Genomic DNA, 15,683 nt, shown 5'->3' with positions numbered 1-15,683 from the left:
TAATATTAAAGAAGCACTTATTTATAGACTACATACATGTACCTTTTCCATCTCTCCTGCAGATGAATTGAAAATTGACCATTTGAAGAATGACACCTAAAACATGGTGGAGGCCACATGTAGAGGCTGATATTTCAAGGCAGGATTGCTTTGTCAGAGCTCCCAGGCAGACTACTAAATGTTCATCTTATTAAGAAAAAACAAAAACCAAAAACCAGTGAGAATTGTGTGCAGTCTGACCCCTTTCATGATCCCAAACTTGACACTGGCATGGGGCTGGGGCTGGTGAAGTTTGGGGCTGGGAGTCTGGCATCTGTTTCATGCATTACTGGATAAAAAATTGCTGGGTTTAGGAACTTCCCTGGTAGTCTAGTGGTTAAGACATCCCCTTCCTATGCAAGAGGGTATGGGTTTGATCCTTGATCTAGGAGCTAAGATCCCATATACCTCATGTCCAGAAAACCAGAACGTAAACAGGAGCAATATTGTAAAAAATTCAATAAAGACTTTGAAAATGGTTCACATCAAAAAAAATCTTTTAAAAAATGTAGCCAGGTTTTCACATCCTGGTCAGCCAGTTGAACTCAATCTGCCAGGTCCAACTGGTGCTATTAAAGTGTCCTGCTTTGGGATCTCTTCTCAGTACTCTGTAATGACGTATATGGGAAAAGAATCTAAGAAAGAGTGAACGTATGTAAATGTATAACTGATTCACTCTGCTGGACAGCAGAAAGTAACACAACATTGTAAATCAACTATGTTCTAATAGAAATTTTAAAAAATATCCTGCTTTGTAACATATTTTCCCTCTGGGTTCCTATGTTCAGGAACATCAGAAAGGAGAGAAGCAGATTCAGATGGGCTGTGGGCTCTCTGAGAGGTTGTGGTCTCCACTGGGGCCAGTGGGAATGGGGCACGGTGGTCACCTGTGGGACACTCACAGGCTTCCTTGAATCCTGTCTGTGGCTGAGTTATTAAACGAGGGCGGGTGGCCACAGGGAGTGAGGCTGGGCCTCAGGAATCTGCCCAGCTTTTGTCCGTAGAGGTCAGCCCTTTGACAGCTGAGAAGCAGGGGTCTGTCCCCTAGCAGTAGGGGTGTGAACCAGCTTGCACCCCCAGAAGTTTCAGGATGAAGGATGGGGGGCCAGCCATAGAACTCCTCTCTTTCTTCCAGTATGACCGGCTGTCATTCAGAGCAGGCTGATGCAACGATGCTCCAGAAGCAGGAAACATGCAAAGCAATTATCTTTTTAGTAGGTCACTGGCCTCCTTTGGGAGAAGAGACCAGAGGGAGAGCTGGGGAGGCGGGCAGCCTGTGTCTCCCCAGAGGCTGCACGTGTAGTAGCTGTGTGGGTGATTAATAGCTGTGTCACTTTCTACGAATGTTGCTTTAAGCGGCTGTGTTCAAAATTGAGTGGGAATGAAATAAAACAATCCCCAAATAAATGTTTCCTCCAGTCCTTATGACTCACTGGAATCCAGAAATAGCTTTCCCAATCTATCATTTTAAATGGCATCGTTCACAGCCCTCTCACATGGATACTGTGATGCACACTCTTTTAAAGACCATGAAAAATTTGAGTTCAGTGACTTTGGGGTTGTTTTCTGGCCCTGAAATAAAATGATGTTTATGGAGAAAAGTATAGCCTTTACCTGGCTTTTGAAAGAAAAATAGTAACCCAGTGGAGGAAAAGGACAGGAAGAATATTATGTCCATATAGATCATAAACTGGAAGAGTAAAAATGTCTGGCAGGCAGTAATTTTTGGCCAACTGCAGGGATTGCGGTCTGGTGAGCTGTGTTCAGGGCAGCATGCCAAGGATGCTGGCAACCAGAGGACCAGCCTGGACCATCATGGCCCTCTGTGAGTAGACTGGGGCCTGAGCGTGTCAATAAGAGGGTGACCACAGGGTGGCAGGCAGGGTTTCTGCTCCCGCCAGGCCCGCTCAGAGCACAAAGTCTTGAGGCCACCTCTCTCTGCTGCCCCTGTTGGAGCCAGGCTACTGGCTCTGGGATCGATGATGGCGATCTCAGGGATGACTCTGGTTGCATCTCTGGGCAGGAGAATAATCATTAGCTTTGAGTGTCATCTTTTCATCTGGAGAAGCCAGAGAGCACATGTGATGGATGAGGCGCTAGTGAGAACTTCCTGGCTCGGTGCATGGGAGGACTATCGGTGTTTTGGGCCAGAGAAAGGGAAGGAAAGACTATGGGTGCTGCCTGCTTTCCACCCACTCATTTCTTTCTTTTTTAAAAACATATTTATTTATGTGACTGTACCAGGTCTTAGATGGAGCACATGGAATCTGATCTTCGTTGCAACATGCAGGATCTTTAGTTGCATCATTTGAACTGTTAGTTGTGGCATGTGGGATCTAGTTCCCAGATAGGGATCAAATCCAGGCCCCCTACATTGGGAGCTTGGAGTCTTAGCTGCTGGACCACCAGAGAAGTCCCTCATTTGTTCTTTTCTTGTCCTTAGAAGAAAACCCAGCCCCAAACAGCAGAGGGTGGGCTCTTGGGCGTAAGGACAAGGTAGATGCCTCATCTATTTGCTTCCTCCATCACAACTGTAATTGCTTCCTGGCTCCCACCCAGTACCGCATGTCTCCCAGCTGGGCTTTTATCAGAATGTCTATGAGTAAGGAGGCGTTCCAAGGAGACACGGAGGGATAAGAGGTGGAGGAGTCAGGTGTGTTGCTGCTGGGAGATGGCAGGACCTTTCATCACCTGTCACCTCACTTTCAGTCTTTTCCACCCACTCACACCTGGCCAGGCTGCGACACCGGAAGACAGAACAGGCCTGCCCTCAGTGAGCTGTGAGTCTGGCCGCAGGTGCTGTTTTAAAACGGTTGTTGTTGAGTCACTCAGTCGCGTCCCACTCTTTTGCAGCTGCATGGACTGTAGCCCGCCAGGCTCCTCGGCCTGTGGGACCCTCCAGGCAAGAATACTGGAGTGGGTTGCCATTTCCTTCTCTGAGGGTCTTCCCGACCCACAGATTGAACCCGCATCTCTTGTGTTGGCAGGCCGTTTCTTCACCACTGAGCCATGAAGGAAGACCCCAGTTTAATATTTTATATTGAACAGAATATCAGTTTAAGGAAATTGGTTAGGTATCTAGTAATATGTCTAATACCCCCAAAAGTTAACGACAGATCACACATTCTAATGTGATGTGATTCTATTCGTGCGGTTAAATGTTTAATTCTAGCCAGTTAAAGCAGTGGGGACGAATGGCGTGTGTAGAATACCCTGACATTACATTGGTACCACTTTTTGGTCGATGACGGACTTATTGGTTTCAAAATGATCCAGCCAAAGCTGTTTTCCTACAGACTGTCAGGCTCGTTTGGCACTGTGCCCTGTTGTGGTTGGGATGGATGGAGGGCATGGGCAAAGGGAGGGTGGGGTCATGTTCCTCAGACAACCATCTGCAGGTGGTTAGACTGTATCTGGGGAAGCTCTGCTCATAGAAAATAAACCTGAGCTCACAGTGTGCCCAAGTGTGCTTGTGTTAGCTACCCATACGACATGGTCAGGTTGTAAATTCTAGGTGCCTTATGAACTAAAAAGATCATAGTGCCCTTCTTTTAATTACAAATAGTAACAGTATTATTTAATATTTTTGTTTTTTTGGTTGTGTGGGTCTTAGTTGTGGCATACAGGAGCTTTGATCTTCGTTGCCACATGAGGGATGTTTTAGTTGTGGCATATGGGATTTAGTTCCCTGACCAGGGATTGACCCTCAGTCTCCTGCATTGGGAGCAGCGAGTCTTAGACACTGGACCACCAGGGAAGTCCCTGGGGACAATATTAAAGCCTGAAATTATAATAAAAAAGGTCAAATATAAAATTTAAAAAAATTTGCCGTTTCCTCTTTGTCCTTAAGTAATCCAGTATTCTTCCCTGGAGAATCCCATGGACAGAGGAACCTGGCAGGCTGCAGTCCATGGGGTCACAAAGAGTCGGACACAACTGAGCGACTGACAGCAACAGTAACAGTTGCGGGTACTCATTTCACTGGTGCTGAAGCAGGCTGCCCGTTGGGTAACCTAGCATGAGTGCTCCTGCGTATGTGTGCACAGGTTTGCGTGCATATGTGCATGTGTGTGTGTGTGTGAAATGTTTTTAAAAATCAACATTAAAGTCGGGATTGTCCACAGACAGGAGGCTGCCATGCCCAGATTGTAGAGCATCAGTTTGCACGGAGCGGGGGGTGATCTAGACAAACCAGGCTCTTGCCGTATGCAGCCATGGGATTCTGTGTGATTAATTGCTGGGCGATGTCTGGGGACCATCCTACCCCACTTTACAAGCACTCGAAGCAGGGCCTCTGTTCACCTCTGCATGGCTGCTTCAGAGAGAAAGGCAGTCGGGGCTTCCCTGGCGGCCCAGTGGTTAAAACTTCACATTGGGGTGCTGGGGTGAGGGTTCGCTCCCTGGTTGAGGAGCTGAGATCCCACAGGAACCAAAACATAAAACAAAAGCAATATTGTAACAAATTCGATAAAGACTCAAAAAAAAGTTATAAAAAGAGAGCGGGAAAGGCAGCGCTGTACACAGTGCCCAGGGTTTAAGGCAGGATGGGGACATCGCCTTTCCCGCGAGAAGCTCCAGGCGGGATGACGTGGGCTGAAAATAAGGACCTGCCTGTGAATCTGACAGAAGCACCAGAGTTCGTTGCCTCCTCGTTGAGTCCTTTTGAAATATGTTCTGGGGTATGTCAGAAACCTAGTAAAACTGAGTAATAAATAATCACAAGGCACTGGGAACTATAAAATGCCATGTAAATGTTAAGGTGTAAAAATTACTCTGTGTATTAAATAGGTAACTTTGCTGTAAAAATTTCCATGGCGGGAAGGTTAATTTCCAGAGGAGGTGAGAAGCTTTTTGCTGGACTGCCTTCAGAAGCTCTCGATATCTTATTATCTTCACTCGGTTTGAGAAGACTCGGGCACTTCAGATAACCTTCTGTTATCTGAAGGTGCTGTTCAGTTGCTCAGTCGTGTCTGACTCTTTGTGACCCCGTGGACTGCAACACACCTTCACTATCTCCCTGAGTTTGCTTAAACTCACGTCCGTTGAGTCGGTGATGCCATCCGACCATCTCCTCCTTGGTTGCCCCTCTTCTTCTCATGCCTCCAGTCTTTCCCAGCATCAGGATCTTTTCTAATGTGTCGTCTCTTTGCATCAGGTGGTCAGAGTATTGGAGCTTCAGCTTCAGCATCAGTCCTTCCAATGAATATAGTGATTATTTCCTTTAGAAATAACTGGTTTGATCTCCTTGCTTTCCAAGGGACTCTCAAGAGTCTTCTCCAGTTCCATGTTAGAAAACATCAATTCTGAATTATTTAAAGGCAAATGAGTTTTGGGGATGACGTTGCCTGTTAGATTTCGATAAAGTTTTGTTTGTTTGCTTCTCTCTAGCCGGAGGCAGTTTGGACCCAAAGCCAGGGAAGAGGTCAAGATTATTGAGCACCAAACGCAGACCCTGCGGCTGATGCCTCATCTGGCCACTGCCTTGGCCCTGACCTTCGCCAGCAGGTGAGATAGCTCCAGGGGTTTGCCCTGTTTCTAGGTGAGTCTGTGGTTTCATTAATAGGTGGGACAGGAGAGGTAGGCAGAGGCTTTACTTTTTTTCCTTTTTGCTTAAAAATTTTATTATTTTTTATTTTAAAATGTTTACTTGTAACTGAGAAGACTCCTAAGAGTCCCTTGGACAGCAATGAAATCAAATCAGTCAGTCCTAAAGAAAATCAGCCCTGAATATTCATTGGAAGGACTGATGTTGAAGCTGAAGCTCGAATACTTTGGCCACCTGATGTGAAGAGCTGACTCATTGGAAAAGACCCTGACGCTGGGAAAGATTGAGGGCAGGAGGAGAAGGGGAAGACAGAGGATGAAATGGTTGGATGGTATCACTGAGTCAATGGACAGGAACTTGGGCAAACTTCAGGAGATGGTGAGGGACAGAGAGGCCTAGCATGCTTTAGTCCATGTGGTTGCAGAGAGTGAAACATGACTTAGTGATTGAACAACAGCAGCACTTTTAACTGCAAACACAAAAAAGTCTGTGGTTAAACTCTAGTGTCAGGTTAAACCTGACATCTGAATCTTGATAGTCTGTGTATCCTGATGGACAGGAGCCATGAAAAATTTGGGAAGACTCAGACTGATGTTTCTCTGGAGTTTCTGAAAGAAACAGACTCAACCCATTAAAATTTTTCTACCTCTGAAAAAGGTTCTGTTTATACTACTATCTTCAAAACTAGGTCAAGGTGTGTACACTGATGTATTTGCAAGGGTTGGGGGCATCGCTGTTGAATAAAAGAGCAGTAATCATGCTGTCAAGTCACGCAGAACTTCACATTTTACAGCTGGCTCTTATCTATGTCTCATAAGCCCTAGATGTTGTCTGGGCAGTTGTGTGTCATCACCACGTTGTGAGTATCAGAAATTCAGGGATTTGCCCGAGACTGTGGCTCGGTGGTAAAGAATCTGCCTGCAGTGCAGGAGATGCAAGAGATGTGGATTTGATCCCTGGGTAATGAGTAGGTATATGTCTAACTGTATAAGAAATTACCAGTTTTTCAGGAAGTTAGTACCATTTTATACTCTCTCATGCAATGTATGGGTGTTTCAGTTGCTCTGCATCCTTGCCAGCCATTGTTATTTTAAGGTTTTGTCTTGTTTTGTTTTAATTTTAATTTTTTTGTCTTTCTAACAGGTATAATTTTATTACCCTAGTAAATAATGGACTTCCCTGATAGTTCAGTTGGTAAAGAATCCACCTGCAGTTCAGCAGACACCGGTTTGATTCCTGGGTCCAGAAGATCCCCTGGAGAAGGGAAAGGCTACCCACTCCAGTATTCTTGCCTGGAGAATTCCATGGACTGTATAGTCAATGGATTCACAAAGAGTCGGACACGATTGAGGGAAATGATGTTGAGCATCTTTTCATGTGCTTGTTTGCCATCTGTATATTTTCTTCGGTGGAGTATCTGTTCAGATCTTTTACCCATTTTAAAGTTGGGGTGTTTATTTTTTTATTGTTGAGTATCAGAGTTCTTTATATATTCTGGATAGAGTCTTGGGTATCATATATGTGATTTGTAAGTATTTTCTCCTGGTCTGTCACTTTTCTTTTTATCTTCTTAAAAGTGTCGATCAGAGCAATAGTTTTAATTTTGATTTGATTTAATAGCTTTAAATTTTGATTTGTCTTGGAATTGGGTAATGTGAGTTTTTCTTTTTCAGAATTGTTTTGGCTCTTCTCAGTGCTTTTTGCCTTTTTGTACACATGTTAGAATCATCTTGTAAATGTCTACAAGATGGCTGACATTTTGCTTGATATTGTGTTGAATCTATAGATCAAATTGGGGAGAATTAACTTCTTCATGTTGAGACTTCCAGTTCATGAACACTGGGTTATCTCTCCATTTTTAAAGTTCTTCTTAGATTTCTACTCCAATGTTTTGTAGTTTTCAACATACAGATTCTGGACAAATTTTGTTATATTTATACCTAAGCATTTTACTTTTCTTTGCTGGCACTTATTTATTTCTAGTATATAGGAATTACTTTAGTATATTGATTCTATAATCTTGTTTGTAGATTTTAATATATATGGGATTCTTTAGATTACCTATTTCTTCTTGAATGGATTTACTTATTTCATCTAATTTACCAATCTATAGCAATAGGATTGGTTTTGGTATTCCTTTATCATCCTTCTAATCCCTGTGGAATCAACAGTGACTTCTCTCTCTTATTCCTGATTTTTCTTTTTGGTGTTGGATTTTGCTTTTTAAAGTGGATTTTTATTGGAATATAGTTGCTTTACAATGCTGTGTTAGTTTCTACTGTACAACAAGATGAGTTGGTCACAGAAATACAGTTGTCCCCTCAGCACTGAGCAGAGTTCAGTGCCGTGTGCTATATAGCATGTTTTATTAGTTATATAAATATATACATATTTGTATTTTATATACATGTGCTATATACATATTCATATATGTATAAACTTATACAACTAATTCAAGCAAGCATTTTTATTAGTTATATAAGTATACACATGTGTATATATGTATATAAATATGTATATATTTATATAACTAATTAAAATACACCTATAATAAACACATTTTATATATGTATATATTTATGTAACTAATTTGTGTCTATATATTATATTTATGTATAATTATATCACTGCAGATGGTGACTGCAGCCATGAAGTAAAAGACGCTTGCTCCTTGGAAGAAAAGTTATGACCAACCTAGACAGCTTATTAAAAAGCAGAGACATTACTTTGCCGACAAAGGTCCGTCTAGTTAAGGCTATGGTTTTTCCAGTAGTCATGTATAGATGTGAGGGTTGGAGTATAAAGAAAGTTGAACACTAAAGAATTGATGACTTGGAACTGTGGTGTTGGAGAAGATTCTTGAGAGTCCCTTGGACTGCAAGGAGATCCAACCAATCCATCCTAAAGGAAATCAGTCTTGAATATTCATTGAATATTCAGCACTGATGGTGAAGTTGAAACTCCAATACTTTCACCACCTGATGTGAAGAACGGACTCATTGGGAAAGACCCTGATGCTGGGAAAGATTGAAAGCAGGAGGAGAAGGGGACAACAGAGGATGAGACAGTTGGATGGTGTCACCGACTCAATGGGCATGAGTTTGAGTAAACTCCAGGAGTTGGTGATGGACAGGGAGGTCTGGCGTGCTGCAGTCCATGGGGTTGCAAAGAGTCAGACACGACTGAGCGACTGAACTGAACTGATATATATATATATATATATATATATATATATATATATATATAACTTTATATATATCTTATACACAGTATCAATAGTGTATTTGCAAAGCAGAAATAGAGACACAGATGTAGAGAACAAATGTATGACTACCAAGGAGAAATTGGGGGGTTTGAAGAATTGGGAGATTAGGATTGACACATATACATTTCTGATATTTTGTTCTCTCTCTGTGTCTCTCTCTCCCCTTCATCAGTTTGCATAGGTTTATCAATTACATTGTTTTTTCAAAAAACAGATTGAATGCAATTGATTTTCTCTATTGTTTTTCTACTTTCAATTTTACTGGTATCTGCTTCAATGTTGATTATTTCTTTCCTTCTGTTTGTTATGCTTTAATTTGTTCTCTCTCTCATAAGGTTAATTTGTTCTCTCTCTCTCCCAAGGCTTTGGGACCTTCCTTCTTGCCTAATCATTTAGTACAAAATTTTTTCTCTAAGCCTCACTTTAGCTACATCTCTGCTTTTGATATGCTCTGTTTTCATTTTCACTTTCATTCAGTTCAAAACTTCTGCTTTGACTTCTTTGGTTATTTAGAAGTTCTGTCATAGTACTTCTAGTACAAGAATATCTTATGAAAGATTCTGTTCTTTCAAATTTAAGGCCCAGAACACACGCGCGCGCACACACACACACACACACGAATCTGACAAGTTCCACGTTGTGAAGAATATGTCTTCTGTTATAGTCGGGAGGATGGTTCTATAAATGTGAATTAGGTTAAGTTGGTTTATTGTGCTATGCAGACCATGCACATCCTTACTGATTTTCTGCCTCTTGTTCTGAGAGAACCGTACAGATTTGCCTGTTTCTTCTTTCAGTTTTATTAGTTTTTGTCTCTAGTATTTTGCCATTTTCAAGATGCATATACGTGTAAAGGTTATTGTATTTTCTTGGACAGTTGATCCCTTTATCATCATGTAATTTTTCTCTTAATCCTTGAAAACATTCCTTGTCCTGAAATCTGTTTTGTCATATTAATATATTACAGCTACTCTATGTTCCTTTGACTTAGTGTTTCATAGTACATCTTTATCATACATTTGTTTTTAACCTGGATATCCATTTGAAGTGGGTTTCTTTATAAAACAGAGGACAGTTAGGTCTTGATTTTTTTTTTTAATCTAACTTGAAAATCTCTGACTTTTAGCTGTTGTGTTTAGACCAATTGCATTTAAAGTGATTTGTGATATGTTTGGATTAGTAGACAGCTGATTTTTATTTTTTCCATCTGTTTTTTTGTTACTTTTCCCTTTTTTTCCTGCCTGCTCTTAGACTGAATGAATATTGCTTATTATTCCATTTTATCTCCTTGATTGACATTACTTCTTTTGAAAATATTTTAATTGTTGACCCAGGGTTTATAGTACACATCTTTAGTGAATTAGAGTCTACATTAAACTATTATCTTGCCTCCCCTGTTGTGTAAGGATCTTAAACAGTGTATTCCCAATTCTCCCTTGCATCCTTTTTCTGCTATTGTTGTCACATAATTTACTTTAAAATATGCTGCAAATATGCAATACATTGCTACTGATTTTCTTATACATAGTCATGTTTTAAAGCAATTAAAAATAAGTAAAATAGAATTTTTTTTACCTTTCTTTATTCAGTTGCCAACATTGTTAATTTACTTGTGTAGATCCAGATTTCTAATTGATACCATATTTGTTCTGCCTGAAGAATTTCCTACATTTCTTGTAAAATAGGTCTGCTAGCAATGAATTCACCCCATTTTTTTGGGAGAATGTCTTTATTTCTCCTTTTCTTTAAAAAAGACATTAGCAGTATACACAGAATTCTGGGTTGATAGTCTGTTTTTCTTTGAGCATCTTAACAATGTCACTGTATAGGCCTCTTTTTTCCATTGTATTTATTTAAGCTGAAGTATAATTGCCTTACCGTGTTGGGTTAGTCTGTGCTATACAACAACATGAATCAGCCACATGTTCACGTGTTTCCCTTCCCGCTCGAGCCTCGCTCACACCCCACCATTCCGCCCGTCCATGTTCTGTAGGCTTCCTGATTCTCATGAAAAAACAGCCATCATTTTTCTGTCTGTTTCCTAGTGTTCACAGTATATTCCCAGTTTAACTGCTTTTAAGAGTTTCTCTTGTTCTTTGATTTTCAGGGTTTGATTACGTTGGCCGAGGTGTGGTTTTGTGATTTTGTATGTCTGTGCTGTTTGGAGTTTTAGAGCCTCTGGGATCTGTGGGTTGAAGTTTCTCATCAAATTTGGAAATATTTTGGCCATTATTTCTTTAAATATTTCTTCTGCCTCTTTCTTTCTTTCCCTCTACACAGATGTTAACCTGCTTCATATTGTCCTACATGTCACTGAAGTTATGTTCTTTTTTTTTCTTTATACTTCAATTTGGATAAGGTCCATGGATCTGTCTTCAAGTTTTCTGACTCCTTTGTATATAATGTCCAATCTACTAAAAAGTGCTGATCCCTCCCTGGAATTCAGTTCATCAAGGCTCCTTGAAGCTTTTGTTCTTTGACAGCACTTTGGGAAAATATGATTTTTATTTCATCCACTTTCTTGCTGTAATTAAGGGATCAAAAGTCTCTGGTGTCCTATTATATCTTAGCCCCGTGACGTTTCTTTTAACCTTATTGATGTCATCTGAAATTGTCACTCTCTACAAAAGGTTGTTGTTCAGTCGCTCAGTCATGTCTGACTCTTTGCGACCCTGTGGACTGCAGCACGCCAGGCTTCCCTCTCATTCTATCACTATCTCCTGGAGTTTGCTCAAGCTCATGTCCGTTGAGTCAATGATATTATCCAACCATCTCATCCTCTGTTGTCCCCTTCTCCTCCTGCCTTCAATCTTTCCCAGCATCAGTGTCTTTTCCAATGAGTCAGCTCTTCGAATCAGGTGGGTAATGTATTGGAGCTTCAGCTTCAGTATCAGTCCTTCCAATGAATATTAGGGTTGATTTCCTTTAGGATTGACTGGTTTGAACTCCTTGCCGTCTAAAGTCTAAAGACTTTTGAAGTCTAAAGACTCAAGAGTCTTCTCCAGCACCACAGTTCAAAGAGCTCACATACCCCTTTTGATCTTACACTTCCTGACTTGCTTCAACTGAGCCAGATAATTCTTGTCACAAAGGTTGGTTTTCAGTGGTTCTCTGATGTGCTTTTTAAAAACTGCAGACTCTCTGCACCTACTCCCATGATTCAGATTCACCTGATCTAGGGAGCATCCTAAAGAATCCAGAGTTATTATGCTCTTAAGTTCCTTGGTGGTTCTTATGAGCAGTCAAAGCTGAGAATTGCAGGAACTTTTTAGGGAGTTTCCTAGCATGACCTGGAAATAATTTTCACTAATAGTTAAGAAGCAGCAGTATTAAATTGTCATGAACATTTATGGTGGATCAAAATAACTTGACAGTAAAACCTAAGAATGTTTTTCATGCATGCCAAAGGCAAACAAAATTTTTCCTTTGAATTTTTTGCCCAGCGGGATTTGTGATATTATGAAGAGGGAAGGGTGTCTATAAATTCTTAATCTACAACTGACAAATCCATGACAAAAGAAGTTACTGGACCACATAACAAATAGGCACTATATATTCCACATTGATAAGTTTACATGTATATACACACAAACATATATTTGTATACATGTGTATATATGTTTATATACATACATATAAACACCCATCTTTATATATAACAAAAGCGTTATATGTATCTACCTATTTCCTTTTTTTCAGCTCCATCTTTATTCTTTATATATTATAAAAATAATAGTTATACTTTATTTTTATTTGGGGAATAGTTGCTTTTACGGTGTTGTGTTAGTCTCTGCTCTACAGTGAAGTGAGTCACCCATAAGTATGCGTGCGTCCCGTCGCTTTTGGATTTCCCCTTCCCCTCCTCCGGCACACCCAGGTCACCACAGAGCCCCGAGCTGGGCTCCCTGTACTTCATAGCGAGTTCCCACCAGCTGTCCACTTTACACACAGTGGTGTGTGGAGGTGTGTCTATCCTAATCGCCCAGTTTGTTCCCTCCCCTTGCCCCCTGTGTCCACATGTCTGTTCTTTGTGTTTGTGTCTCTGTTCCTGCCCTAGAAATAAGTTCATTGCACCATTTTTCTAGATTCCCCACATACGCGCTAATATACAATCCTCGTCCTTCTCTTTCTAATTTACTTCATTCTGTATGACTGTTTCTAGGCCCATCATCACTACAGTTGATTCAATTTCATTCCTTTTTGTGGCTGAATAAACATCATATACCTTGATTTTGTAAGAAGTGTTGCCACTATTACTAAAATTTAAAATTTCTCTCGATTTTTAGAGAGACACTCCTCAAAGGCCAAGATCAGAGAAACAGAGATCACAGTTCTAGCTTTACGATTCAAGGGAGAAACGAGAGGTAATAAATGGAAGTGAAAACGTTAAAGTGAAAGTGTTAGTGCCTCAGTCATGTCTGACACTTTGCGACCCCATGGACTGTAGCCCACCAGGCTCCTCTGTCCATGGAATTCTCCAGGCAAGAATTCCAGAATGGGTTGCCCTTCCTTTCTCCAGGGGATCTTCCTGACCCAGGGATCAAACGTGGGTCTCCTACATTGCAGGCTGATTCTTTACCATCTGAGACACCAGGGAAGCCCCAATAAATAGAAATTAACTGGTACACAGAAAACTCACAGGACCATGTGCCACGCAGTGTGAGGCAGTGTTGAACAGGACGCATCAGACACGCTCACCACACTGTCAATCTGATTGCCCCAGGACCTCCCTGATTTTCGTGACCTTTACCTGCCTGGGCCCTCAGTGGCCTCTGGTCTAGTTCAGTGTCCTCAGCATGGCTCTGTTGCCCGCCCTTGTTTTCCTTCTCTCTGTCCCCCAATAGCGGCAGGAGGCTGACCCACTGAAAATCTGGTTAAAGGAATCCCCGGGACCGAGTGCCGCAACTGTGCCAAGAGATTGTCTGTGTTTTAAAACAATGCTGAAAAGATGGTGACGTTTCTGTGACGAAGTCTGACTTCCCTATTTCTCTGTCATTTACCGACCCTATTGCCTCTCTTCCTCCTGGTAAGGAAATAGTTTAATTCAGTTGGTTGTTACATGACAAAATTTAATGCTAAGTACCTTTCCCCAACACCCTACTTTTTAAAAAAATTATTTTTAAAATTTGCCTGCACCAGGCTGCAGGGTGTATGTGCATGCGTGCTCAGTCATGTCTGACTCTTTGAGACCCCAGGGATTGTAACCTCCCAGGCTCCTCTGTCCATGGGATTTTCCAGACAAGAACACTAGAATGGGTTGCCATTTCCTCCTCCAAGGGATCTTCCTGACCCAGGAATCGAACCCACATCTCCTGCATTGGCAGGTGGATTCTTTACCACTGGGCCACCAGTTAAGAATCTACCTCCCTGATAAGGGATTGAACCTGAGTCCCCTGCATTGTGGGCAGGAAGTCTTAGCCACTGGACCATTAGGGAAGGCTCCCCAAACACCCCACTTTTTAAAAACTAAGGTTATCAAAACTTGGTTACATGTTCCTTCTTCCAGTTCCTGTGGGCACAGTTCTAACAGTCAACTGACTTCAGTTTCAGGGTCTGGGTAACCTGAAGTTGGATGGGTTAGATGTTTGTTCAATGCATTGTGTTCCATTCAAGTGTAGAGAAACACTTGTGAGAGTCCAGACCTTTGGGTGTTTGTGGCTGGAGTTAGGTCATCAGGGAAAACACCCCACCAGCCAGGCTCAGCAGCCCTGCCTCTCTTCCCATCTAATGTAACAAAAGCGGAAAGAGTCAGAGCTTCACGTCCCAGTAAAATGCAGCTCATGGAAGTGAAATGGGACAGCTTCTTGCAGGGCACGTCACGTGTATCCGTGTCTTCAGCAGTCACGGTACCTTGCTAGTAGGGCTGCCAGGTAAACTACAGCCTCCCAGTTAACTCTGAGTTTCAGGTAGCCAGCACACGATTCTGTAGTCCCAGTGTGTCCCGGTGACTGCAACAGACAGTGTGCACTTAAACTAAAGATTAAGCCCTGTTTATCTGAAATTCAGATTTTCCTGGGCGTGCTCTGTTTCTCTTTGTTGACTCTGGCAGTCCTGCTGGAGTCAGACGTGGTCCCTGCCACATGGAGCTTTGCTGCTTCGTCTGGGCTTTGACAGTAGTGGTTTGGTAAGCGGATCTGGTTCCCAAACGCTTCTCCTTGCCCATTGCCTCTGCAAGTCTGGAGATGGGGTGGGTCTGCTTGGGCCTTAGCAAGCCCCCCGCCCCCCAGCCCACTCCACTCATGTCCTCTTGCCCTTGACAAGGAGGGGACAGAACCAGATGTCCTTTGGTACCTGCTTGCTCTAGAAGAGGCAGGACCCGTCTCCCACCTGGCTGCTCAGCTGCCGGGCAGAGCCGACTCAATAGGGAGGGGGCTGGCTCAAAGGGGGTGTCTGTTCCAGGTGATGGGGGCCCCCTGAGGAGCCTGCCGGGTCTTCCTCCCTCCTCTCCCCTCCTCCCTGCATGTGTGGCAGGTCCCTCTCTAGGCCTGAGGACTTGAGAGCCAGCAGAACCGTCACAGCCTTCCCGGGGTGGCCCGCTTCCCTGTGCCTGTGCTTGCCCATCCTCGGGTCACTTACTGTCCTCGGTGGGGCCCCTTCCCATGCTGGGGCTCCAGTGTCTTCCATGCATCCTGGCTCAGGGCTGTGCCTATGGGCTCCTGGCGTCTGGGTCTTACTGAACCTCTGTGTTCTCACTCACTATGACAGTAATTAGCGATTGTGATGGGAATGTTTCTGTTGTTTAGTCGCTAAGTCATGTCTGACTCTTTGAGACCCCATGGACTGTAGCCCACCAGACTCCTCTGTCCATGGGATTTCCCAGACAAGATTAATGGA

The 15,683-nt window shown here is 42.5% G+C and overlaps 1 protein-coding gene across 2 annotated transcripts in view; it reads left to right on the top strand.

The window, feature by feature from the left end:
• The window catches only part of ACOXL (acyl-CoA oxidase like), a 319,722-nt gene that overhangs the window by 144,759 nt on the left and 159,280 nt on the right, over positions 1–15,683 (top strand). For both annotated transcript variants that reach the window (XM_070474015.1, XM_070474021.1), the window contains exon 10: positions 5,428–5,544. In XM_070474015.1, coding sequence (XP_070330116.1) covers positions 5,428–5,544 — 117 coding nt within the window. The remainder of the gene's footprint in view (positions 1–5,427; positions 5,545–15,683) is intronic.

The sequence above is a fragment of the Odocoileus virginianus genome, chromosome 2 (assembly GCF_023699985.2).
Source record: "Odocoileus virginianus isolate 20LAN1187 ecotype Illinois chromosome 2, Ovbor_1.2, whole genome shotgun sequence".
In the NCBI taxonomy this organism is placed as follows: Eukaryota; Metazoa; Chordata; class Mammalia; order Artiodactyla; family Cervidae; genus Odocoileus; species Odocoileus virginianus.
Note: the sequence above shows the minus strand (reverse complement) of the source record. Positions and strands in the feature narration are given on the sequence as shown.